The 27,201-nt window shown below is 60.1% G+C and overlaps 1 protein-coding gene across 1 annotated transcript in view; it reads right to left on the reverse strand.

Moving 5' to 3' along the window:
* Hmcn2 (hemicentin 2) overlaps nt 1-26,709 on the reverse strand; it is a 116,761-nt gene extending 90,052 nt beyond the window's left edge. Inside the window, 15 exon segments of the mRNA XM_048812790.1 lie at nt 3,885-4,034; nt 5,103-5,216; nt 5,471-5,598; nt 5,996-6,137; nt 7,132-7,404; nt 8,826-8,947; nt 9,439-9,583; nt 12,234-12,497; nt 14,283-14,403; nt 15,186-15,292; nt 15,545-15,716; nt 23,946-24,068; nt 24,423-24,581; nt 25,708-25,778; nt 26,128-26,709. Of these exon segments, the coding sequence (XP_048668747.1) occupies nt 3,885-4,034; nt 5,103-5,216; nt 5,471-5,598; nt 5,996-6,137; nt 7,132-7,404; nt 8,826-8,947; nt 9,439-9,583; nt 12,234-12,497; nt 14,283-14,403; nt 15,186-15,292; nt 15,545-15,716; nt 23,946-24,068; nt 24,423-24,581; nt 25,708-25,778; nt 26,128-26,236 (2,200 nt within the window). The 5' untranslated portion in view covers nt 26,237-26,709.
* Nucleotides 26,710-27,201: the final 492 nt, after the last annotated feature.

Consider the following 27,201-nt stretch of genomic DNA (forward strand, 5'->3'; position numbering starts at 1 on the left):
CCTGAGTTCCTGGGATCACAGGTGGGAGCCACCACACCTGGCCCAAAGCTCACCTTTTGAAGCTCCTCCCCCAGGGTGATGGCCCTGGAGGTGGGGCCTCTGGGAGGAATCAGGGTTAGGTGAGGCCATGAGGGTGGGAACCCCATAGGAGGTCGGCACCCTTAAAAGAAGGCACCCCAGAGACCTCGTTTCCTCTCTCTGCACCAAGGAAAGACCACGTGAGGACACGGTGAACAGGCGGCCAGCTGCCCCAGGACAGGCCCCGCAGAACCAGCCCGAAGCCACTCGAAGCCTCCAGAGCCAGGAGACACAGTGTCCCTGGTTACGCTCCCGTCTGTGGGGCTCTGCTGCAGCAGCAGGGCCTTAGGGAGGCAGGGCGAGTCCAGGCCTGTGACAGGTTCTGGGGGCTGCGGGTCACTGCGGCGGGCTCCCACCCGACTCCTACCAGCCAGCCCTGGGGACCCAGAGGCCTGACCAGCAACAGGCAGCACTGTTCCCTTGGGCCTGGCAGAGCCCAAGGGAAGGGAGGGAAGGTGGGAGGAGGAGGCGGGGAGGCTCGGAGGGAAGGGAGGCCTCTGCAGAGCCAGGCAGTGCACACACCAGGCCAGCAGTCCCCCTCGGCTCCCTTCCCTGGGATTTTCCAGAGAGAAAAGCCCCCAGGATGCTAAGGACCATACTGAGGTGACAGAGATGGAAACCCTCTGCCACCTCATCCCCTCCTTTGGGAGCAAGTGACACTGGCCTGAAGGCCAAGGCCTGGTCAGAGCCCCTGTCTGCCTCTGCCCCAGGCACCCTGGACAGAGCCCTTGGCCACTCTGGGCTGTTTCCCCTCTGGAAAGAGGTGACTATTTTCACCCTGGTTCCCGTGCCTGAGGTCCCAGGGCTCGGTCACTGACAAGCACCCCTGCAGGCCTGGCTCGGAGCCTGGGGCAGGACCGTGGGGACAGAGCCAGCTCCAGAGAGCCCAGCCTGATGAGGATTGGCCAGGATGAGGGAGGCACGTCAGGCCCCAGGACCTTGCAGCTGGACATGTGGACCTGGGGAGGCCCAGCCTCAGGCCGGCACTCGGAGGGCACGGTCACGTGGCACTGAGGAGGGGAGGGTGCCCCACAGAGACTCACGCCCCGCCCTCCCGAGGACTCATCCCCCGGAGGCCCTGCAAGGGGGCCTGGAGGCTGCCTGGGGTGACTTTCAGGGTGTCTTCCTTCAAAAGGAGGATTGGGGACCATTTTCTAACTACGCTGGCACAGAACCACACCCACTCCCGGCTCATCTTTATTCACCATTCCTCATTTTAAATTCTGATTTTTTAAAAAGTTACAATTGGAATGTCGTCAGGGGCCTTTAAACTTAAGGGCACTCGGGACTCTGCACCTGCTGCCTGCTAGAGAGGTGCCCGGGGACCACAGCGCCTCTTCTCCCTGCCCTCAGGGAAGTGCCCCTGGCCCTGATCGCCCACAGGAAGGCTCCAGGTCAGGGCAAGAAGCAGAGACCAAAACAAGAAGACAAAAGACAGGGGACTTGAGGGGAAAGGTAACTTATCCAGGACCTGACTTGAGGATGGGGTCACCGTGCCATGGGGAGGCCCTCCACCCCCCTGGCCTGGCACTAGAGGCAAGGCTGACTGTGGTTCAGTCCACGACAGCTGGGACAGGCGTGGTACCACTGGCAGATGCCAGGCCCAGAAGATGATGGGGCGTGGCTCAGTGGTGGGGTGCTGGCCCAGCATGCACGAGACCCCAGTTCTGTCCCCAGCGTTGCAAAAACAAAAAGTTTTTTGCAGCTGGACGTGGTGGCCCATGCCTGTAATCCCAGTGGCTGGGGAGCTTGAGGCAGGAGGATCGAAAGTTCAAGGCCAACCTCACAGCGAGGCACTAAGCACCCTGTCTCTAAATTAAAAATACAAAATAGGGCTGGGGATGGGGCGCAGTGGTGGAGTGCCGAGTTCAATCCCCAGGAGTCCTTGCAGGCTGCCCCACAGCAGGCACCTGCTGTCAGGGACAGGGGGCTGCCTCCCTCCTGCACCCCAAATGCCATCAGGAAGCCCGTTCCCAGCTGGACAGCAGGAAGCGGGCCCAGGGCCCCCTGCTCCCTGCCTGGCAGGAAAGCCAGACCCCAGCTGCCCCGGGAGAGGAGGGGATCTGACTTCCCACCACTGCTGCCAGGCTGGCCCGGCCCGGCCCGGGGCACAGCTGCAGGGCCACCTCGTCTCCCAGAAGCCCTCCCTGGGCGCCAGCGCCTCCTTCCTCCAACCCAGGGAGCGGCTCCAGGGCCAACAGAAGACAGCAAAGGGCAGGACCAGGCAGGCGCGGACCTGGTGCCCAAAGAAACAAGGTTCTGCTGAGAAGAACAGATGTGGAGCCAGGGCCGGCTGCCCACAGCAGTGCCACACCCAGTCTCCCGGGCACCGTCACCTGCACCTTCCAGTCCATACAGGGACGGTGGCTTGCTCAGAGCCCCCCATGTCGCAGGCCCCCCTCATCTCTCACTTGCACACCTCAAGGGCATCTGCCAATGAGGGGCCGGAGAGCAGAGGGCTGTCCAAGCTCACCTGCAGGACAGCATGGGACCAAGGTCAAGGGCCCAGCATCTCAGCTCTGCCATTACCAGCCTGTGACCTGGCCAACCCACTCACCCTCTCTGTGAAGGGGAGACGGGGCCCCAACACCAAGGGCGGTGAGGATGAGCCACGCGGGCACCAGAAACGGCGCAGAGCTGGCAGACACCGGGCAGTGGTGGCTCCCGGGCCCAGACCCGGCACATCACTCTCCACCCTGAGCTTCCCCTCCAGGACGATGCCCAGACTCCGAGGCAGCTCCCTGGAGGACCGCTCCCTGCCTGCTCCCTGTGCAGGTGGCTTGTCCCCTGCCGTCCCCTTTTCCTGGGACGCTTCTCCGCTCCTCACCTATCTGGTGGCTTCCAGTTTCAGCTCCGACATCCCCTCCTCCGGGAAGCCCTCCCAGCCCCCCTGCGGGGTCAGCTCCAGTCTCAGGGTTTCCATGGCCCCCTACATCGTCCAGCCTGGCTGCCTGCTTGGGCCCCTGACCAACATCAAGGCAGGGCTGTGTCTCACCTGCCACTGTGTCCCCACACGACAGGGCCCAGCACACAGGCACCTGCCGACCTCGGGTTGGAATGAATGACAAAGGAAGGAGGCCACGGACATGCCCGCCCTGCCTCCTGGGCAGACCTCCAGACTGGGCTCCTCCAGCCAGGGCCTGGCCCTCCTGGGACCCTTGGTGCCCACCCGCCCGGCCCAGACAAGCACAGCCCCTCTCTGCGCCCCAAGAACTCCCACCCGTCTCTTCTGCCATGGCTGCGGCTGGTCCTCGCGGCCACCTGTCTCGACTCAGTGTGCCCAGGAGCTGTGCCCACGGCTGCCTGTCGAGTCCCAGCGCCCAGAACCAGGCCGGGAACTCAGCCACCACGGGGACCACAGCCAAGGCCACCCACCATCCACGGAGGAATGCAGACTCCCCGTCCACAGGGGGCTCACGGCCCCCACTCACCCACCCTGTGCTGTTCAGGGGGCCGCCCAACGCAGCTGGAGGCAGCCCGCCAGCCCAGGGTGCAGACAGGAAGTCCAAGGCCCTGGGTCTGGGCAGCCCCCAGGACGGCCCAGAGACCCCAGCCTCCTGCTGCTCACGCCCTCGTGGGTCTCTTGCCCAGGGTCGGCCTGAGTGACCACAGGACACGGTGGACATGATGCTCGCACGCTCAAGGCTGGCAGGCCACAGGACTGTGGCTTCCTCTTGGGCTTTCTCTGACCCTCCGTGTCCCTCTTCTCCCAGACTCACTCGCCCTCCGGGAGCCATGTCACAGGGCGCCTCTGGAGAAGGCCATCTGGAGGGGGACAGGGCGGGGCAGAGGGCAGGCGCACTCACGTCCAACCTCCAGCTGGATCTCCGCAGAGGCGCCGCCCAGCTCGTTCACGGCCCGGCAGGTGTAGACGCCAGCGTCCCTCTCCCGAGCCGCAGGGATCCGTAGCCTCCCGGAGCTGGAGGCCTCCGGGGCCAGAATCATCTCCAGACCCCCTGGACCAAGATGGAGGGCGTCAGCAGGGCCCGGGGTCTGGGGCTGCGGCCGCTCCCTGACCCTGGCATCTCCACAGGCCGGGAGGGGGCTTCAGATCCCGGGGTCCAGGCCTGCGGGGTCTCGGACCTTCCCTGCGCCCCTCTGTTGACCAGGCCTGGGCTCAGCCAGTCCCCAACAAGGCAGGCCTGTCACCCAAGGGCTCCACACGGGGGCCTCCCTTCCCTGGGCCTGGGTCCCCACTAAGGTTGAGACCTGCTCTTGGAGGGTCCCAGGGAGCCCTTAGGTGACCATGTCCTTCCATGCCTGCTTCTCTGAGGTCCCCCCAGGAAGGCCTCCTGAGCCACCCGTGTCCCCCAGGGCCTGTGGCCCAATGGTCTCCCTGAGACTGACACCCTCTTCTGTTCAACTCTGGGTCCCAGTGTGTAGGACACCCGTGGCCTGAACTGGGCCGTCTTAGCCCTGTTGGGTGTCCGGGTCGGTGGCATGGTGCACGTCCATGCTGCTGTGTGGCCCTCACTCTGCCCAACTTCAGAAACTGTCCCTCTTCCCCAACTGCAGCTCGGCCCCGTTGACACCAGCTCCCCTCCCTGCCCAGCCAGGCCTGATGGGGACCCTGGCTGACACTGAGAAGGAGCTCAGTGCAGTACCCTGTCTAGAAAGTCCCTGCTGGGCATGGGGTGCCATGAAGCCCCCACCCCCGGCTCCCCTGGAGCCCAGAGCAACTATCTGTCCTGTTCCTTAGACCATCACGCGGCCGTCACCACTGCTCGGGGCACGAGCACAGCCCGCTGCCTGACCTCGCAACCTAGGGGCCCATCTGAGACTCACAGCTGACCACAGCGGCTCCCCGCTTCCCAGATAAGGAAGCCGAGCCTCAGAGAGGCCCAGCCACGTACCCAAGGTCATCCAGGGTGCCAGAATCCAAATCTGGGTCCGACCCAGGGGCTCCCCAGTCCTGGGCCAGCACCGTGGACACAGCGGTGGGGACTGCTGGAGACAGCTGGCTCTCCTGTGGGACCCCTGCTGGGACACCCCACCCCCCCAGGGCCACTCCCCACCCCACACACCTCGATACCAGATGACTCGGGGTGGGGGGACCCCAGACGCCTTGCACTCCAGCACAGCTTCGTCCCCCACGGCTGCGAGCACCACGGCGTTGACGGCGGAGATGGATGGTGGCTCTGCGTGGGCAGACGACAGGGTGGGACCAACCGCACAGGGCCCAGGGCAAGACCTCCCCCACCCGGGGCTCCCCCACCCCACCCCCCACGCCCCGCCTGCTCAGGCACCTCCTCCCGCCAGAACGTAGGTTCCTCTAGACAGGAGGCTTGGCACACAGCCTGGACCCCAGGGCCTGCCACATCACAGAGGCTCAATAAAGGTGGGGACAGGAGGGAGGCAGGGTCCCTCCTGCAGACAGCAGTGGCCCAAGTACCTGTGTAGTAGAGGGTGACCGTCTCCTCGTCTCTGCCAACCTCGTTGGTAGCCTGGCAGCTGTAATTCCCAGCATCCTCAGGGGCTAACCCCCGAATGATCAGGGTCCCCTGGGTGTCCACTTGGATTCTGGAGTCAAGCCATGAAAACATGCTGGTCACATAAGGAGTAACTCCACATCGTTAATAACAAATTAGCCCTGCTGGTGACTGCCATTCTGCACTGGCGACCTTCTCCGGGCCAAGCTGAGTGCCAAGCACTTTACGTACATTCTCTTTTTTAATTCATGAGGCTCAGAGAGGGAAAGCAAATTGGTCAAGGTCACACAGCCTGAAGGGCAGAGCTGGCCTCTGGAGCCTGAACTCCTAACCACACTGTGGCACTGATACGTCAACAAAGTGGTGATGTCCCCAGGTCTTAGCTGGTCCCAGGAGGAAGGAAGGGCAACGCCACTCCCCACCTTCAGATCAAGGCCCAGGGGGTCCTTGTGCCCCTGCTGCCAGGCTCTGTGTCCCGGGCCCCTCACCTGCCGTCCTCTTGCAGGGCCAGGCCCTCTCGGCTCCAGGAGATGTGGGGTGTGGGGTACCCCGAGGCCGAGCAGCTGATCTTCACCTCCTCGCTCTGGGAGTAGTGCTGGGACCTGGTGTCGATGCCGACCTGCGGGGCCTCTGTGGCCCGGAGCGACAGATGGCGCAAGCCGACAGGGCTGTCCCCGGTGCCCAGCCCCACCCTCCCCAGCCGCAGATGGAGGTGAGACGGAGGAAGCAAAGGCCAAGGGCCCGGATCCCTGGTGGCTGCCGGGGGATGGGGGAGGCCAGGTGGCCGTCCAGCCACAGGCCCTGATGCCCGGCTGGAAACCCCCTGCCTGCGGAGGGTGCCTGATCCGTGTGCCCCGGGAGGCTTCGGGAGAGGTCAGGCAGCGGCCAGGGCTGGGGACGGTCTCGCTCCAGTGACCTCCAGCTGGACCCCGAGGCCTGCCCTAGGATGGCCCCAGGTTCCTCCTGGCGCTCAGGAGTCTCAGCAGACAGACTGTGAGGCGCAGGCGCCCCCAGAGGCTCCCCTGGAAAGGCCAACACAGCCCCCCACACCCGCGGCAGGCGTGACAGAGCTGTCCCCGCAGGGCTGAGACAGGGCCTCTGAACCCTGCTCAACACGCTCCAGGCTCCATGCAGGGTCAGGGGCACAGGAAATGCTTGTTAAATAGTCCATTCTTATGCCTGGAGAAACAGCACCCGGGAAGAGGGTCTGCTAAGTCCTGGGGACACACAGGCCACACCCAGGCCGTAAAAACCCAAGTGGTGCTCCTTCCGCTGCCCCCTCTGTGCCGTTCAGAGCTGGTCTCTGCGCTTCCACAGGCTCCAGGACATTGGGGCAGAAGGAGGCCGTGGGAAAAGGAAAAGACACAGAGAAACTGGCTGGGTCTATAGCAGCAGACGTTTAGGTTAGATGTTAGAAGGAACTTCCCAACAGCAAGAAGCACTAGGCTTTGGCTAGGCGGCTACAGAATCTTCTTTCCCTAAAGGTTCAGAACACATTGAAAAAGCTGCTGCTGCCCACCAGAGACGCTGTGTGGGCAGAGGGGTGGAAAGACGGGCTGTTAGGGTGGACGCCAGGCGGCATGGAGGGCCGACCTTGGGAGAACAGCAGCAGGAGGAGCCTCACCTCGCACCAGGAGCCAGGTGGATGCCCTGGTGACCCCATTGGCGTTGCTGGCTACACACTGGTACCGTCCAGCGTCACTGGGGATGATGCTGCTGACCTCCAGGGACAGGTCGGCCAGCTGGGTGACTCGGTCCCTTGAGGCTGGCAGGACCCGCCAGTCCCGGACCCACGTCAGATTGTAGGGGGCTTTGTCCAGGACTTGGCATGATAGGACGGCGGTGTCTCCGGGGGACACAGTCACGTTGGGGCCAGGGACCAGCTGCGGTGGGGGATCTGCAGCAACAGGAGCACAGGAAGGACGCAGGCTGAGGCGGGGACTCCACCCAGGGAACAAGGCCTGGAGAGCCGCTGGGACCACCCGCCCCACAGCAGGGCTGCTCCCAGGAATGAGACCCCTGCCACAAACATGGACCACCCGGAGCAAAGGGCACCGGGACAAGACCAGAGACCTCGCAGCACAGGCACCAGGGCCTGACGACCAGCCAAGGGCTGCACCCCAACAACCACACGCCAAGCACACGCATGCTCTGTGGCCATGAGAAATGACGTCCTAGAAACCAATGGGCGATGGCACTCTGGGAACAAATGAGGACAGTTGACTGTGGACAACAGCTGAATGGCATTACTGCCAGGTGTGACCTGGAAACTTTGTTACACAGGACCATCCACTGTTGTTAGGGGATGGAAGTGTCCGGATGCTTTATCATTTGGTTTAAAATATTTCAACAAAAAAGCAAATGCAGCCGAATCGGAGTTAGCGAGGGTTGAGTCTGAGTGACCGGCACAGCAGCTGCACTGTTCTACTTTCCTGTACTCGTCGTAACACCCCTGCTGTACCGTGAAGTGGTAAATGGGATCGTTGCTGGGCACGGTGGCCATGCCTGTCATCCCACCAAATCAGGAGGCTGAGGCAGGAGGATCCCAAGTTCAAGGCCAGCCTCAGCAATCTAATGAGGCCCTAAGCAACTTTGCAAGACCCTGCCCCAAATAAGGGCTGAGGAAGGAGCTCAGGGTAGAGCACCCCTGGGTCTCATCTCCACCACCAAAAGTAGAAGACCTGGGTTGGTAGGCATCTATGTTAAGATGCAAACACAGAACAAGGTTGGAAAGTAAACAGGTGAGGATGCTGCGCCTTGGGGATTCCAGGTGCCCCACCCCAGCCCCGCCCCAGCCCCAGCGGGGCACACCCAGCTCTCCTTAAGACCTGGATGCAGAGCCCCGCAGTCTGGTTTCTTCCCTGCAGAGCCGAGACTGCAATTTTTAAAAATAAAGTCAATTTTATTCTGAGAGGGTTTGTGGCATTTCTGATCATCCGCAGCTCGATGGTGCTGTTCTGGCAGGGCCTGGGGCACTCAAGGATGGGGACTGCAAGAGGGACAGTGGCCCCCGAGAGGGCCTGGGGCTGGCCAAGCCCAAATGACAAACCAAGAGGTCAGGGTGGGACGGAGGCGGGCAGGACGGTGACCCGAGCTGGAGTGTCTGAACTTCCTCCCACGGAGACCCCACGCCAGGGCCCGGGGAGAGGCCTGAGGGCAGGCGGCAGGCAGGTGGCCGACAGTCACCACACCACGGGGGAGGGACAGACCCTGTCCGCTGGCGGTCAGTGAGCCACCCATGAATGGAGACCTGCCGGGAGGAATCTTAGAGGGAGGGTCGGGAGAGAGGGGAGGGCGTGGGGTAGGGCGAGGACAGACCTGTGACAATGACCTGGGCCTTGGCCCGCCCAGTGCCAGCCCTGCTGACCGCTGTGCACTCGTAGCTGCCTTCCTCCGCCTTGGAGGCCCGGGGGATCTCCCAGCTGCTGTTTCCCGACTCCCTGCCGAGAACAGACCTCACCATCACGCTGACCTCAGCCAGGCCCCCAACCTTGCCCAGCCTGAGGCCCCTGACCCTGCTTAGAGGACAGACCCCAAATCCTCAGAAAGAATAAGAGGCAGGCAACCAAGAGCATGCGAATTTCTCAATATGCTGTGTGACTTTGAGAAAGGCACTCCCCTCTCTGAATTCTAGGCTCCCATTCACAAGGAGGGGGTCGGGGACACCTGACTCCCATAGCTGGGCCCCCCTGTGGGTCAAGTTTTCCAGGAGCTAAGGAAAGCTACCAATGTTGGGGTGGCAGCTTAGAAGTAGGGGCGCCTCAGGCGTACCCCTCCCCTACCTCAGGGGGTGCCGGAAGTTCTCAGGGGGTACCCAGGAAGATAATACGACCAAGAACAAGGTCCCTCTCCTGCCACCCACCCCCCTGAGATCTCTCTAGAGCTGCACAGGAGTCCTGTGGCAGGGGACAGTCAGCCAGGTGTCACTCACTGGAAGTGCCTCTCCTCGCCCAGCCTGGCTCCATCACGCTGCAGCTGAAGCCGGAAGGGCAGGGAGCTGTACACAGAGCAGGAGACCAGCAGGGGCTGGTGCAGGTAGCCATGGATCCGGGGTGGCATGCTGACCAGGGGGGCACCTGCGGGTGAGGACCAGGGCTCAGAGATCTCTGGCAGCCCTGAAAGCCTGTCCTCTGCACCCCAGCCACGGAGACCCACAGGGAGGCCCCAGAAGGGGAAGGCCAGTGGGGGCTCAGCCCTGGGCTCCAAGAATCAGTGCTCCCCAGGGGCAGCGCGTCCCCTGCAGTGTGTTTCCACCTCTGCAAAGGTGGGTCACCGTGGCACTGACCACAGGGTGCTGCTTCCACACGGGGGCCCCCAAGCACCTCGATGACCGCCGGAGGGGCATCTGGTATCTGAGAAGGCTCCCCAACTCAAGGCCGCAGGGCACAGGACAGGGCACAGGACCAGTTTGCCCTCTGGCACGAGGCCGCCAGGCTGCATGGGGCTCCCCGGGGGCGTGGGAGGGTCCTGCCCCGGTGCCTCTGCCTGGAGGGTCAGCCTGCCCGTATTTGTTGGAGAAACTTTTTTTTTTTTTTTTTCATTTTAAAATAAGTACAGTTGGACCATGGCTGCGAATTCAAAATTCACACGCATTTTTTAGATAAAACAAGACTTCAATAAGTCTCACAGCTTGCAATGAGCCCCTTGGGGCCCCCACCAGACACCACTGCCCCCCTCCCTGACCCTGGTCAGTGACACATGCGCTTGCCTCAGCTCTTGGAATTCCTTCAGCAGCGAGTCTGCGCGCTCCCCTCCCGCAGCCCAGGGTGCTCCAGCCTCCCGGCCCCTCCCGGCCCCACCAGAAGGGAAAGGAGCCACAGGATGCTCCGAGGGTGAGGCAATGCACCAGACCTCCTCGGAGCATGAGCGGGTGAGGGGTGGTGGTGACATCATGCTCCAGGCTTCCTGCCGCGTCCCAGGGGACAGGGCTGTTGGGCCGGCAGCCGCAGCCTCAGGGTGTGCAGCAGCCGTGCTCCCTGCCTGCGGAGCTCTGCAGCCAGCCCCGCTCCCTCTTCCAGGCGCCCACAGGGCCCAGGGACTCCAGGTCCACCCCGCATCCCCAACCCAGAGCTGCCCATGCGAAGGGCACTTCCGACCCCCCAGACCTGGGGCAGGACTGCGGAGGGACGTGCCTCTCGCCCAGCCCGTGACCTCTGGTGCTGACCGTCAAGCTTCAGGAAGTAGCCTCAGCTCTTGGAATTCCTTCAGCAGCGAGTCTGCGCGCTCCCCTCCCGCAGCCCAGGGTGCTCCAGCCTCCCGGCCCCTCCCGGCCCCACCAGANCACCCCTCCCACCCAGGCTGAGATGGAGACCAACGCCCAGAGCTAAGTCCAGACCCTGGTCCAGCTAAAGGAGCAGGGCAAAGTCCTGCCGAAAGTCCTTCCAGAAGATTCTCCTAAAGCCTCCAAAGACCAAGAGAAGAGGCCCGGGAAGCACAGCAAGCAGTGGAGGCTACAAGAGGAGGCCCCCAGGTGCCCACCCAGGTCCTCAAGATCTCTCCACCAGGGGCACCGTGGGCAGCTCAGGAGGACGTCCTCCCTGCCCGCACCCCTTTTGGAGAGGACAGAGGAACTGTCACTTGAGGGGATCCCCACAAAGAAATGCGTGGATGTCATTGCCGCCCGCCCTGTGAGCTCCCCCAGGCACCTCCAGGGTAGGACAGTGGCACGAGGAAGACAATGAGGCCAGAGAGGGCCCAGTGGCCAGTGATCCCCATCCCGCCCCAGGACAGGGGCAGCTCAGGAAGTTGAAGCCCTTGCTGCCCTTGGGGAGCCCCCCACCCTGGTGATACACCTCAGAGACACAGGAAACCAGCCCACAGCCTCTGTGGGGTCAACCCAGCAGGCCAAAGCCCAGATGACAGACGCCCCACTCCTGCAGTGACAGGAGGGGAACAGCAGCTGCCACATGAGGAGAGCCGTGCACAGGCCCACGCCCCGAGGGTGGCCCCTGAGCACCTGAGTGCTGCCCTTGTGAGCCTGTGGAGCCTGGTCCACCTACTCATCTGTAGACGGGGACACCCAGAGCTCACAGAGGTGGTCCATCCACATCCCAGCACTCCTCTGTGGGGGTCTCGGGCACGTCTCAGAACCTCTGTGAGCAGTGAGCCAGCACAGGGCAGGTGTGTGGCCCAGGACAAGCCCGTGGCAAGTCCTGGAAATGGTGACGAGAAGTAATGTCCCCGTGCTGCTGATCAGACAGTGACTGTGATTATAGAAGAGCCCGCACCCACATCTGCCCTGCCATGCGGTGCCCACGGCGCCCAGTACCATGGCTGATGCACAGTGGACACTGCAAATGAAGGTCGATAGCTGGGTGGGTGGCTGGGTGGGCAGATTGGTGGACAGGTAGGTGAATGGATGGGTGGGTGGGTGGGTGGGTAGATGGGTGTATTGGAAGGGTGGGTGGATGGATGTGTGGAGGGGTGGGTGGATGATTGTGGAGGGGTGGGTGGATGGATGGATGAGTAGGTGGGTTGAAGGAAGGGTGGATGGATATGCATGGATGGATGAGTGGACGGGTGGACAGATGTCTTTGTTTTAAACCTTTGAGCCGAGGGCTGCGTAGGAGCATCTCAGTATTTAAGCTAATGCCTTGCAGGGGACAGCTGTCCACAGTAGTGTACTGAGCAAAGGTTTCCTAATGTGGCCCAGGTAGGGTGGCATCCAGGAAGAAATGGGGCTCTGAGTAGCCAGGGAGCTGGGGGACCAGAGAGCCAACCACTCACCTGGGGCCACCCCACTGTAGGAAACGCCAGAGACTCGGAGCAGGGCATTTCCTTCGTGGTCCTTGCCCTTCACTTTGAGATAGAAGCGCTCCTGGGGCGCGTGGAAGGGCGGCCCGCCCCACAGCTGCTGGGCGGAGCCGTTGGAGAGGGGCCGCGCCGGCAGAGTCAGGAGGGGCCGCCCTGAGTGGTGCGCGAGCTCCACAGAGTCCAGGCGGCCAGGCGCCTGCAGGCCCGTAGAGTTGATCACCAGGGAGATGGGCACCCCTGCAGGGGGAGGGGGAGGAACAAGATGCCCGCGTCTGGGTTGGTCTCCACAGTCCTCCTGGGTTGGGGTCCGCCATCCAGGGGCCTTTGGACCACAGCTCAGGAGCCCAGCCTGCTCGGCCCCCTGCGCCTGCTCCTCACTTCACCATCTACCCCTGGCCAGCTCCTGCTGGGGGTGGGTCAGGGCGAAAGGGGACCTTGGTGCTGTCCGTGGTCCTGAAACACGGCTGTCCATCCAACCCTTGTCCCCCTGCCCCCTGCAGACGCAGACCTGGTGGGGCTGGGGCAGGACTGCGGAGGGACGTGCCTCTCGCCCAGCCCGTGACCTCTGGTGCTGACCGTCAAGCTTCAGGAAGTAGCCTCAGCTCCGGCGCGGGGGCCTAGGCTCTGCCTCTCTCTGCCCTGCTCAGCTCCGCTTGGCTTTTCTATCTGGACGGAAATGAGGTGTTTTCCCCTCTGTCAGCCCAGGACACAGAGCTGGATCTGAGTTTCATGATTTCCTTAGCTGATCTGGGAGCTTCCGTCAGATGCCTCCCTTTCCCACAGATACCAACATTTTCTCTTCAGAGATCCTCAAGGGCAGCCCTGGAGGTGTGGTCCCTGGAACGCTCACCTTTTTTGAAAGGGCATTTTAGAACCCAGAAGCCCTGACTGCTTTGGAAAGTGAAGCACGCCGGTGCTGACCTCACTGCCCTCCCAACCACCGGCCACCGGAGTGCAGCGCCTGCTCCCCGAGATCCAGGTGTCACCCTACCCCACGCCCCAGTGTCCCCAGCTCTGGGCCCAAGTGCTGATGACTGTTCGGCCTGCGCCTGCGCCTGCTGTTTCTCATCTTCCCAAACATGTCTGGCATCCAAGAGGGCCCCGTGCAGCTTCCTTCACCTCCCACTGGGAACTGGCCCTAGAAACAGGTCACTGTCAGTCCCCACTAATGCCCTACCCTTGGAATTTCTCTCCTCTTCTGGCTTTTGAGGAGGACCGCAGTGTGCCTGCTCTCCCTGCTCTGGTTCTGGCAGAGCAGACAGAGACCTCCCAGCTCCCTTTCTCTCTGCAGGTGGGACTGCTGGCAGGACTGGCACGTGCCACTTGGGTCCCTCCTTACTGGTCCAAAGTGCTATGATGTGGTCCAGGGCCCTCCCCTTCTGAGCTAATCCCAGCAGCACCCTCTGAATGACCCACGGCAAGGGTTGATGCTTCCCAGACTGTAAGTTGGGACCCCGACCCGCCTCCAGATGGTACTTTCTGGCACAGAGCTCAGGACCGCCTGGGCAGAAGCCCCGCCTGCCCAGGCTCCTCCGGGTATGTCTGTGGAGGCCTCACACATCCTCAGACCCTGGCGGGTGGCTTCCATTCAGGAAAACAAGCCCCCAACTTCAATGTCCCCCACTCCCAGCTAGTGCAGCCTCCACCAGCCTCAGAGGCAACCACAAGTCCCCAGGACCTTCATTCCTTCATCTCGGAAGCAGTTCTCCGATGCTGAGGCCGTGGGACTCTCGACAGACAAGTTTTGGCAGAAAGAAAGAAGAGTAAAAGGGACACTCAGTAGTAAACGTAAAAATGAGTCTCCTGGAGCCTCTGGGGGCTGGGAGGATGTTCTTAAGGAAAATGTCACTATGTCACCTGGGCTGGGGCTGGTGGAGAGGAGCTGGCGCGGAGCCCAGTGTCTATCCCTGTGGTCCCAGCTTCCCCCTCTGCAGGGCCCATTCTATGGTCACGCGTGGGCAGCCTGCCGCCAGCCTCCACCACTTCCCGAGTGAGCGCCTGCCGACAGGGGGGACACCGTACCTTGCAAGGGCCACTCGATGGTGTGGTTGAGATCCAGGGAGGGCTGGGTGGAGAAGCCGGCTCGGAAGTTGATGTTGCTGATGCCCGTGATTCTCACAGAATGGCGGCCACTGCTATAGACCTAGCACAGGTCCCGGCCCATGTCACCAGGTGTCTGACCCAGCACCAGCCAGGAGGCCACCAACTTCACCTGGCCGGGCCCTGTGCCAGCTGTGGCTCTCCTGCCTTTGCACACACGTGGCAACTCTCCACTCCCAGGGGAAGGGGAAGAAGCCCCAGCTCACACCCAACCTCTTTCCAGAAGCGGCTCCGCCCTTCAGCTCTCTCCAACATGGGCCAGCCCTGTCTGCCCCCTTCCCCATCAGCGTTTGAGCTCTGGGCTCAAAGGTGCTCGGAGTGGAAAGGCAGGCGGACAGAGCCACCCTTCACCCAGCACCTACCATAATGCCTGGCACCAAGTAGGTGCTCAATAAATGCCTGTTCAATCAGCAGGAGCTCACACCCTTCCAAGGCAGCAGCTGCTCCATCCCAGGCTGCTCTGTGGAGCTCACCCTAGACCCTGGCTTACAACACCTGGCAGATAACAGTAGGTGCCCTGCAGCCCTGTCCCCCAGCCTCCCCCCAAACTCCCCCTGCCTCTTTCACACATTCTTCAGAGGACAAAGTTCTGAGCCCAGAGCCAGCTCACCCATCCCCCCAACTCTGAAGTTGTTTCCCCAAGCCCTTCTGAGCGTTCCCAAATTCCTGCCAAACCGTTCCACTTCCTGTCATCAGTGCAAAGCAGGGTGCCCCTCCTCCTGATAGACCAAGTCCCTGCCCACGCCCCAGGCTCCCCGGGAGGCAGGAGGGAGGTGGTTGGGCTCAGGGAAGTTGGTCGCCACCCCCCTGCAGCCTCAGCCCTACCTTGATGGACCAGAGCCCAGGGTGCTCAGGCTTGAAGGCCACGACCTTGGCCGAGTCAGGAATGCTGAGGAGGACGTGCAGGCCCTCGTCCTTCTGCAGGATCCTCCCTGTGGAAGCCCCCAGTGCTCAGTCCGCACTCCACCCTGTCTCCAGGAACCCACAGTCCACCAGAACCAGCCTCCGCCTTCCCAGGAACTAACCCCAATGTCCACCTTCAGGTGCCATCAGCCTCTTCCTTCCCCGGCACCAGGGGCACCCTCTCTGATCCACTCGGCACCCATCCCCACTTCTGGACCCCACTCTGTCACAGCCTAGGTTTCCAGCTCAGCTAGGACTGAGGTCCAAAGGGCAGAGCATACCCAGCGGGTCCCGGACTTCGATCTCAGGCCCAGGCCCGCTCAGCGAGACGGTGACCTCCTTCAGGCTGGGGTCAAATGGGATCCTCCACGTGTGCTCGCCCTCCTCCTCGTGGTCTGTGGACAGCAGGTGCACCTTGGAGGTCTGGATGGCCGACTCCACCCACTTCAGCACCTGGGAGGGACAGGTGGAAACGGATGCCACAGGCACCCTTGAATCCGGCCCACCTGAGGCAGTTCCCTAACTGGCTGCAGCTGTGGGCAGAATCTGACCCCCCCCCCTCACCATACAAGCCGCCCAGGGGCTCAAGTCCACTGCTAGGCAGCGATCTCACTGCTGTGCCTAGGGACCCGGCCAGGACAGCTGCAGAGGAGGAAAGGTTTATTTGAGGGCTCAGGGTTTCAGAGGTCTCAGTCCATAGAAGGCCAGCTCCATTGCTCGGGGCTCAAGGTGAGGCTGAACATCATGGCGGAAGAGTGTGGCAGAGGGAAGCAGCTCCCATGGTGGCCAGGAAGCCGAGAGGGAGTCTCCACTCTCCAGATACAAAATACATACCCCAAAGACATGCCCCCTATGAACCCTGTCCTCCAGCCACACCCCACTTGCCTTCAGTCACCACTCAGTTCATCCAGTTAGGATTAATTCCTGATTCGGTTAAGGCTGTGGCCCAATCATTTCTCCCCCAGGCCTTCTTGCATTGTCTCACACATGAGCTTTTGGGGGACACTTCACATCCAAACCGTAGAGCCGCCCACTCCCCATTGTCCTCTAGAAGGCCGGGTTCCTGCCCTGTTGCCCTCCTGGCTTCCGTGGGCTCTGAATGGTGACACCTGAGTGGGACCAGAGGGCTCAGCGGGGGTGGGGGGCAGGAGCTGACCCTCAGCAGGGAAGACAGTAGCTTCTTCGGCACCCAACACCTCCTCCAGAAAGTTCTCCCAGGAAAGTTCTCCTGCACCTGGATGAACACTGGAGACCTGGAATCTGCCTGATCCAGGTCGTCCATGATGGAACTCAGGCCGTGCTCCCCCAGTAAGCCGGGTCCTCAGGTAAGACCCAGAGGCTCTGCTGGAAAGCCTCAGTCTCTCCCATACCCACGGAAACAGGAGTGAGCGGGCGACGTCACACAGACACCTGGGTGCAGTAATTGCTTATTCATTCTGGAATCTTGCATGTTCTGGGCCAGTTGCATTGAAAATCAGATAAGCCGTAAGGACCCTCGGCCTACGATCCCAAGCCACATGGGTACTCTTGGGGAACACCCCCCTGTGTGTGCGCAGACCCACGTTACCCAACACAAAACCATTTAGTCTCTCTAAATCCTGACATGGCCCCCAAGGCCCATGCCCTGCAGCCCGGCCACCTGATGCAAGGTGGCTGAACCCGGCTCTCCCCAGGCCTGCTGTGCTGGACCCACAGGCAGCGCCACCCACTCATGCCAGTCCCCTAGCTGCCGCCCTCCCTGCTGACCCACGCCCAGGATTCTTCCTCTCTTGGCTTGAGGCAGCCTCTCCAATTCCAAACGGATTCCGTCTCCTCGAATCCATCTGCACCCCAGTCACTCACAGTTGTTGGCCCCATGCTGGCTGCGGTTCCATGTGTCCCCCAGAAGCTCATGAGTTGGAAACTTGGTCCCTGAATCGGTGTGCTCATGGTGTTTGGGAGGGGGCTTTGTGGGTAATTTGGATTAGATGAGGTCACAAAGGCGGAGCCCCATGACAGCTTTAGTGGCTTTAGAGGAAGAGGAAGGCAGACTCCAGCTGGCAGGCTGTGTGGCCCTCCACGCGATGCCGTCCACCATGTCACGAAGCAGCAGGAAGCCCTCGCCAGATGCCGAGCAGATGCTGTGGCACCAGGCTCTCAGACATGCCAGCCTCCAGGACCAGGAGCCAGATCAACTTCTAGTCTTCATAAACCGGCTGGTCACAGGTGCTTTGCTACAGCAGCGGGAAACTCTTAGCCAATGCTCTCTTCACTCTTGATCCGGGAGATCCACAGGGGCAGAGGCCTTCTGCTGTAACGGGGGGATCTGAGCTTCTAGCCCACTAGGTGACACAGAGGGTGCTCAGGAAGCACCTGTGGCCTGTGTCTGAGTCTGGTAGGACTCCTGCCTCCTGAATGGGCCATCAGGTTCAACTCAGGGTCACCTTCCAGACATCCCAGTCCTCTTCCCTCCCCAGCTCACACCTCCTCCTTTGCGATAGTCAGGTTTCCCGGAGTCCAGCAAGGAAATCAGGAAAGAAGAAAGACCTCTCAAGAGTGAGCCAATCACCTCTTTCCAGGCCGATTACCTCCAGAAGTTTCCTGTGGGCACCCTGAAGCTGAAGGAAAAGCCACCAAATGCACCACAGAGAGAAGAGCCCAGGTGTCTTCAGAAGCCCCCACCCCGACCCCCAGCCCGTCAGCCAGCTTCCTCAGCAGAGTAAAGACGGCTGAGGACAAAAGATCTGCAAAGGTGTATCTGGTGGTTTCAAGTTGGCAGAATTATCAGCATCGTGATTTTGAAACTCTGTATCTCGTAGGATAAAGCAAACAAAGTGAAGGTGCTAAAATGTTCCAATCGGGAATTTATTTTATAGCCAAATATAAGACAGCTACAAGCATATAATCAAAGAAGCTAACAAACTCTGCAGTGTGAAACTTGAATTAGAAACAGTATAAACTCAGACGACAGACAGGCAGCGTGGTCCCCAGATCCCAATTTCAATGATCACAAGTAGGGCCAGTTTGGGGCTTCTAGGTGCCGCTGCCCACTGGGGTTCCTTGGAGAATGGCTAATTCCAGGTCTGGGGCAGGTAACTGGCAAGGTAAGCCTGCAAGAATTGGTCACTCCATAAAGCAAAGAAGTTCTCAAAAACAAATGGGGACACAGAATAGCACAGAATAGCACAGAAAAGGACACTCGAACCAGCTTGCAGGCAGCCCACTGGCTAAATTTGGGACAACTTGAGCCCAAAAAAGAATAACTGAAACATACTGAATTATATAATCCGTGTGCCCCAAAGGTACTGGGAAAAGAGAAAGCAAAATGGAAACAGTAAAACTGTCCTTGCCACCACAGCAAGTGACTTCCTAAAATCATTGCAAGTGATTCCTGCCTTTTCAATGGGGATGTGTGCTTCAGAGTAGCCAGATCACCCCTTCTGAGGAATGCAGGTTCCTCTTGGGAGGACGTCCACTTAATAATGGGGAAGGGACGAAGGAATTAGGAAACTGTGGCTCTGGAAACCTGTGTAAGAGCATCCGGGCAGGGATCCACAGGCGAGGGCTGCTGGGAGCCAGGCCTCCCCCAGGCCGCAGGAGTCATGGGGGAAAACGGGGCCTTGCGACACCCAGCACCCAGCTTTCGACACCTTAACCCATAATCAAGCTTCTCATCAGCAAGAGCAAGACAGACACGATTTGTCTCTTGATGTGATGTCACCAAAGTACACACAGCACCAACCACAAAGCGTTCCTGCCAAGAAGGTCAGCCCTCATCCAACGAGGGCCTCAGACCAGCCCAGCTGAGGCAGGAAATAAGGGAAGGACAAAGGAAAGGTCAGTGACACCACAGGACACAGTCAGATGAGTCCAGAACCAACGCCCCTCAGCAACTTGGTTCATTAGATGGCTCCAGATTTAAGGGGGCTTCACAGACATAACAATGGAATAAAATGGACAGCACTTGATTAAATCCTGTCCCAACCAAAACTGCTATTAAAAAAAAAAATCCTGAGGAAATTAGATCAATTCAAGCGCAGTCCAGGAACCTGATGATGCTCAGAAAGTAGTATTAATTTTATTTGATAATAGGCTATGGTGGATGATTCTTTTTCTTTAGAAATCTATGCTAGGGGCCTGGGGATGTGGCTCAGTGGTGGAGTGCTCCTGAGTTCAATCCCCAGTACAAAAAAAAATCTATGCTAGGAGTAGGGAGGTGACCCAGTGGTGGAGCATTTGCAGATCATGTGCAAGGCCCTAAGTTTGATCCCCAAAACTGAAAAACAATATGTGATAAATTATTTGTGAGCACAAAAAGTATAGAGATAAAGCATGTTGAGAAAGAATGTTAACGAAGGTTGGATCTCGTGATAGGTATGAATTTTTCATAGTAATTTTCAAAATAAAAATTATTTTTAAGTTAATAGTTCACGTGACTTGAACCAATACCTGAGCAGGCACAGAGGTACACTGTCACCTACCAATTCCAGTCAACTCGAGTGGCTTCTGGATGCTGTTCAAAAAAATGTTGGGGAGCCACATTCAGTCTCAGTCATGAAAAGTTCTGTTGTAGATTAGCAATGTCTGCCCCAGGTACGGGATCAGACAGTGGTCTCAAGCGTGCGACCTGTCAGCCAGGCTGGCTCTGAATCAGTGCTTCAGCCCCACCTACCACGTGATCTTCCGTGGAAGGGAAGGGGAAAAGAAAGGAATTGAAAGAATTGCCGGAGATTTAGAAAATGAGTATGTTCTGTTCAGACTGAGCTAAAACATATGTGGCAAGATTTCAGTTATGACAGCATAAGAATTCAGTGTTCTGAAAACTCATCTGTTTTTATACTTAGAGCTACTTCATTCTTCTATGTCTGCCCAGCTTTCTAAGTAATGTGTCTCTTGAAAAAGTCCCACCTGTCTTGGCCAAGGATGGGGATGAGGCTCTTCGTCCATGGGGCAGTGACTGTTAGGAGGAGCAGCAGGGTTCCCAGCTGAAGGGGGGCAGAGTCACTCCCCAACAGCATGGAGGCACTCCTGTGACCACTGTCCATCCTCAGGAGGGAACCCTGACTGAGCAGAGCTACTGGACAAGGTGGCGGCAATTACCCAGACAGCCCAGGGCTACCGTGTTGCAAGGCTCTTACAAGCTCCTTCTAGGATGCGCTGGTGGAGGGAAGATGCAGTTTGGGCTACTGAGCCACAGAGAAGGCTGGGACATAGGGTTGCCCCCCAGTGACCCCATCATGGGCAGCCCACCTGCACACAAGTGGCCACTTGGGAGTTGGGGAGTCAGACCCAGACCCCCTTGCCCACAGCAAGGCCAGATCCCCTGCAGGGCCCGGCCTGGGAGCGAGACCTCCTGGACCCCGTCACGCCCCTGGGGATCCAGAGCAGGAGTCGGGGAGTGCAGCTTTCATTAAGCAACACAGTGTTTACTTGGCAGAGCAATGGCTTCCAGATGTTAGCGGGGCTGGGGGCCGAGGGCCTGCGCTGCCTGCGGCCCGTCTCCTAGTTGCTAATGGGAAGGAACACAAAGATCTGGCTCTGCTGCTCCGGCCAGATGGCTGCCGCTCGGCACTTCGTGGCAGATAAATCATCCCCAGAGGCCCTCCCAGGACCTTGACAGCCAGGGCGGCGGAGGAAATGCACAGGGAACCGGGAGGCCGAGCGGGCCTGGGAGCCGCAGGCAGAAGACTGAGGTCGTGGGCCCGCGTGAGGAGACTGGGCCTGGAGAAGGGCAGAGAGCCCTGGTTGACGGGCTGTGCCCTTTGCCAGACGGGTGCTGTCTTCCTGGGAACCTTTTCTAGAGAGAACGTGATAAACTGGGGGCGTCTTAGAGGCATGGGGTTGTTTGGCCATTGCTAAAGCTTCCCACGGGCCTCCTGGTGCCTGGCATCCTGATGGGGGGGTCCCAGGCAGTTCCCTTCTGCCCTTCCACCACGCTGTCAGCCCCATTGAGCACCCAGGGAGGCCACAGCCATGGAGCCTGCTCAAGCTTCCTGTAGGTAGGTGGCAGAGCCCCAAGCCAGGCATCCTGGCCAGGCCAGGCCCTCAACCATTCCCCGCCCCACCTCCCCCAGGATGAGGTCAGCTCTCTGGGTCCCTCCAGATCCAATAATCAGAACCACCTGGTCAAGAATCTCCCCACCCACACTCACCCTTCCTGTCTTAGAAGGCAGGTCACCTCCTCCCTAGCTGATCCCCAGAACCTGGGCAATTTGTGATTTGCATGTGCTACCACTGGGCAAGGGAAGGGCCTAGCCCCAGGGCCCACCCTGAGAGCTGGGGCGGGGCCTTGGGGAGTGCTGTGAGATGAGAGGCCCAGTGTCCTCCTGGGAGAAGACAGGAGGGATTCCCAGGCCAGGGCAGGCTGCAGGTGGGTGGGGAACAAGCAGCTCTTCTGCCCCTTCTCCTCCCCCTGGCCCCTCCATGTCACACAGGCCAGTGACAGACAGTACCCTGAGCTGTGTGCTCTAGAGAGCCCGGGAGGACTCACTGGGGCAGGAGAGTTCTTGATGGAAAATACACACCTTCAAGACAGGCCCAGGGACCATGCTGTCCGCCTCCAACACAGTGCCCTGTCCACACAAGGGTGGTCACAGGGCCAAACCCCTGGTGAGGGGAGACCTCCAGCTGCCTTTAGACACCCTAGAATTGCCCAGGGGCTCCTGGCCGACTCCACAACTGGGAGGCACCGAGTGCACCGGCATGCAGCAGGCGAGAGGAGAGCGAGAGTGTGCAGAACACGACACTCCCACCACACGGGACGCACTTTGGAAAGGTCGAAGGGCTAATGACACACACAGGGTTCGGGCTTCTGCAACCTCTGGGGAGGCTCCTCCCATCTGGAGCCCCGCTGTCCCCAGGGAAAGCACCGTTGGCCCCTCCTGGGGGTGACCACAGCCCTGGCTGCCCAGCTGCTTTCCCAGCTTGCCCAATGTCTGGGAGCACCTGGAAGAAGCCACGTGCGAGGCATGAGGCTAAGGAACAGAGCTCCCCATCCGGGAGCCCAGCCCTGGCCATCAGCAGTCCCACCGAGTCGGACACCTGCTGCCCGCCAGACTCCCAGGGCAGAAGGCCAGGTACCACAGCCCAGAAGCAGTGACTCCCTGGGCCCCTGCCTGCCCAAGAGGACACCTGGGCCCGCTGCCCTCCAGCGGCCTGCCAGGCTCCCTGTATCCCGTTTGCACCAGCAGGAACCCAGTCCCAGGGGGTGGCCCTGAAAGGTCCCCTTAGAAGCAGGGATGGAGCGGTCCCTCCATTCCGCCTCCGCCTGTGCCTGGGGCTCCATGCCAGGGAAGGCTGACGTGTCACCGAGAACCATAAACGCCATCTGTCAGCAGGGAGCTCAGGCACGCTAACCTAAACACGGCCCTGGAGACACTCTCTGCAGTTCCTAAATACACAACTCCCGAAGCCTCTCCCTGAGGGACGGCAGGGCTGGCCCGTCCACCCCCAGCCTGGGGCTCTGCCTCTCACACCTTCTCCTTCCCAGGGCCGCACGGACCCCATGAGCCCCTTCCACAGCCACTTCGCCAGCACCTGCTCCGCGCTGGTGGCCATGCAAAGTACTGGAGATTCTGTAGCAAACAGGACGCACGTGGCCAGCCCTCAGGAGCTCACAGCCTAGTGACATTAAATTATCACACGAGCATAAAATGACAATCACATACAGAAGCACAGGGAGCTGGGACACTGTAGAAAGGAGACTGAATCTTGACAGGAAATCCAGAAGGGCCCCCTGAGAGGGTATAACTGGGGAGGAGCTGGAAGAACATGCAGCATGAGCAAAAGCCCTGGGGTAGGAAGACCAGGGACAGTGAAGAGCCAGTCAAGGCCACCAAGGTGCTGAGTGGGGGCAAGGGGAGAATACAGGCAGTGAGGTGAGAAAGGCAGAGGGTCCCCTAAGGTGGACATGCCAGCAGACAACAGGCAGGGACCTATAGGCAGAACTGCTTTAGAGGGGTCCAGGGGCTTACAGGAGCCAGCTCACACAAGCCCAAGAAAGCCAAGTGTCAGGCTCAGCGAACCCCAACTCTGTTTTGGTGACTTTGTAAGAGCAGCTCCAACGCAGCCAAAGCTGGAGGATTTACACCGTGGAAATGGGCAGCCTGTTCTTGGCAGAGAGAAGGCTGTTAGCCAGTGCTCACCAGCTCAGCCCTGCGGGAGCCCTCCGCTATTGGACAATGGGAGTGGGCTGGAGGGACAGCAGCCTCTGAACAGCCTGCGATGGTGCCAGAGAGGAGAGGCAGGACCTGGCGAGTGCCGGGCTCCGAGGGAATCCAGAGGGTGGCACTCAGGCCACAGGACTGGGCATGTTCCCAACCACACAGCCTAGACCTGGTGGCTCCCATTCCCCCCACCCACCTCGGCTTCCCAGGCTCTGGGGAGCTCAGGAGGAGCCCCAAACAGCACTTCTGCCAAGTTTCACGGGTCCACCTGCTGGTGGCCCCGCGGTTGCACCCACCCTGTGCTTCTGCAAGCCTCAGCCTCTCTACCTGCAAAGATTTTGCCTGTGAACCCAAAGGACCTGCCTTGGGCGGGGGGGGGGGTGTCATTGAAATGACGTCACCTGCCCTGAATGCAGAGCCTCCAGGCCTGTCTCGGGTGATGGCTCTGCTGGGCTACAACTGCTAGTCCCCCAGCAGGCAGAGCTACGCAGGGCACAGGGATGGGCAGTGTCCTCCTGACCCTGACAGCAGGCCTCACCTCTGCCACTTGCTGCTTGTCCAGGTGGAACACCTGCCCAGAGCTGGTGGAGGCGATCTCCTCGTAGGCCAGGTAGCCAGGATGCGTGCGGTCACCACAGTCCCCCGTTAGCACGAAGACCACCTGGAAGACCACAGGCACATGCCTGGCTCAGGACCCCCGGCTACCTGCTGCAGGGTAAGTGGCAGGGCCCTCCCCGGCTCTGAGGGGGATCGTGAGCGTGCCCATCTCAGCACGAGGAGGAAGAGGGACCACCTCCTGGGGCCGCTGGCCCGAAACCTGCCAGGCTCAGTCCCCGGGTTCTCACGGGGTCAGGAGCTGGTGCAGGGCCAGTGCTCACACGGGGCCAGGAGCACAGTGGACGCCTCATACATGGGATGAAGCCCATGTCAAAGGAGGCTCGGAGGTGACCTTGCTGGAGTGCCCCTGGAGGCTGCAGCCAGGGGGACCCTGCAGTGTCCCAGGCAGGAGGGTCACCTGTGACTGCTTCAGCTGCAGGAGCTGCAGCAGCTCCTCCTTCTTGTGGTGGTCCTTGGCGCGGGCATCCGAGAAGACGTAGATGAAGGAGCCGGGGTTGGCGACCTCCACGGCGGCCTTGATGGCCCCCACGCTCATCTCTGGGCAGTCGCCACCTCCCTGCAGGCGGGGGCTTGTCAGCGGCTACTGTCCACCTCCTCCAGAAGGACCCACCCGAGATCTCTCCAGAGCCACGGGGAGGTGCCCTGGTGCCAGAGACACCACATGGCACCAGCCCATGGCAAGCTTAGGGAAGCAGCTCGGCTCATCCACCCTGCGACGGTGACGGCCACCCAGGGGACGTGTGGGCGGCAGACAGTGGGCCACCAAGCCCACACGTGTGTCTCATTACCACGTGATGAGTGCTACAAGTGGGGACAGGGATGGGACATCTAGCAGACAGCCCAGGGGAACCACAGATGGCTGCTCAGACCAGGGCGGGAGGGGCGGAAGAGGACCACCTCCCCCGTCCATCGGCCTACAACCTGCAGGGTTCGGTCCCCGGGTTCAGCCCACCCAGGTGCACCCTCCTGCCTCCCGCCCAGCGCCCACGGCTCTCTGCCGTGCGGCCGCCCCCTCACCAGTCCACAGCCCCCACAGCTGCAGGACTTTGCCTGGTGACTTCTCAGCAAATGCTTCTTTCCAATTGGCTCTTTCACCCCATGGTGAGTTACTGAGTCCCAGTGTGAGGGGCCTGTTCTGCACCCTGGGAGGCCCTGCAGGAGGCCTGGCAGGGGAGGAAAATGGGGCCCCTGCCCTCAGGCAGCTGGTCTCAGTGGGTGGGACCAAGAACAGATGCTGAACCACCGTGTCTGGGGTGGCAGAGGAGCCCAGGTGGCTGTGGGGCATATGACGCAGGCTGCAGCCGGGTTGGGGGTTGGAACTGACCTGCCTCACAATGGCCCTCAGCCACCACACATGCCCTTAACTGGGGACCCCCATGAGCCGCCTCTTTCTATCCTGCAGACTCACTCATTAAAGAATAAGCACCTACTATGTGCTGGGCACAGGGGCTCTGGGAGGTACTTGGTTCACTGAATGAGGGAAGAACCCAAAAGTCAGCTCCCCAGGGCCTCCAAGGTGGGCTGGGAGCCTCCGGCAGAGCTGAGGGGGTCATGGCAGTGGGGCAGGGGGAGAGCTGCTCTCTTGGCTGCTTGGAGGGGCTAAGACCTGGGCCTCTGGGCACTGAGGTGACAAAGGTCAGCAGGCTGGGCAGGGGACAGGGACAGGGGGAGGGGCAGCCCACCTGCACGTAGAGTTCTCTCAGCTCCTTCTGAAACACCACTGGGTCCGCTGTGAGGGTCACTGGGCCAATATCTGTGGGGAAGAAAGGGGGACCCAGAGCTCAGGGGGGCGCAGAGGAGGGTGGAGGGCAAGCCCAGCCCCTGCTCCCAACAGCAGTCCCCAGCCTTTGTGACCAAGACTTCCCTAAGAATGCCCACTCTGCCATCCAGCCCACTCCCACTCCCAGTGGAAAAGGGATTCTGGGAAGACAGAGAGGGAGAAGCAAACAATGACCCTTTCCCTTTCCGGAACCCAAAGCAAGCACCCAACATGGGCCGATCAATGAGAATGGAGCCTTCCAGAAACCCCAACTCTGTGTGGCTTGTTCACATCACACGACTGAACCCGTCAGGGTCATCCAAGACACAGACACAGAAAGTACCTTTTCTTTGGTGGGAGTGACGGCTCCTCAGCCGCAGCTCCCACAGGGGGCCAGGCAGGCAAGAAAGAGCGAGGAGCCGCCCTGAGCCCTCTTGTGGGGGAGAAGCCATTCAATGAGGCCAGGGGTCAGGCTTCAGCCGGTTGAGTCTAGCTTCAGGATGTCCCCTGTCAGCAGATTGACGGACATCTAGGGAGGCCACGCCCATCTCATGTGCTGTGTGGGATCACGGGCAGAGCCAGCGAAAAGGCACTTATGTCACCCGCCCAAACAGAGAGGCAGCGTGGGTCCAGCCCACCCTGTGCGCTCAGCGCCCCTGGAACACACACAGCTGGGCTGGCTCGCCACACCCCCACACTCGTGGCTCAGGGCTGAGGGCGCTCGGTTCCATGTGGCAGCTCCCAACACTTGCTCAAGGGCAGCAGTGAGGAAAAGTACACAGGTTGGCTACAGGAGGATTTGGCAGGATGGGGGCAACAGGAACACCCATCCAATGCTTGGGAGCACAAGACGGTCCAGCCCCTGTGGAAGACAACGGAAGCTTCTAAAAAGTCATCCACACATCCACCACATGATCTGGCCATTCCAGCCCCAGGTATTACCCAAGAGAAATGAAAACACATATCCACAGGAAGGATGGTACTCGAATGTTCACGGTGGTTGTGTTTGTAACAGAGCCAAGCTAGAAGCAAGCCAAATGTCCATCAACCAGGGAATAGACAAACTGGTGCATTCATGTACAGTGTTCCCCTTTACCCATGAGAAATACATTCCAGGACCCCAGTAGATCCCTGAAACCAGGCAGTAGCAACCCCTTCATATGACTTTTTCCTGTATGTACATACCTATGATAAAATTTAATATATAAATTAAGTGCAATAATTAGAGATTAATAATAACTAATAATAAAATAGAACAACTGTAACAATATGATAAAATTGCCAGCATCGCTACTCTTGTGCTTTGCTGCCATTATCCAGTAAAATAAGAGTCATTTAAACATAAGCTCTATGATAGCATAACAGTTGGCTTTGGGCAAAAACCAGGTGGATCAATAACAGAGACAGCTACTGGGGG

The sequence above is a fragment of the Marmota marmota genome, unplaced genomic scaffold (genome assembly GCF_001458135.2).
Source record: "Marmota marmota marmota unplaced genomic scaffold, marMar, whole genome shotgun sequence".
Lineage (NCBI taxonomy): Eukaryota > Metazoa > Chordata > Mammalia > Rodentia > Sciuridae > Marmota > Marmota marmota.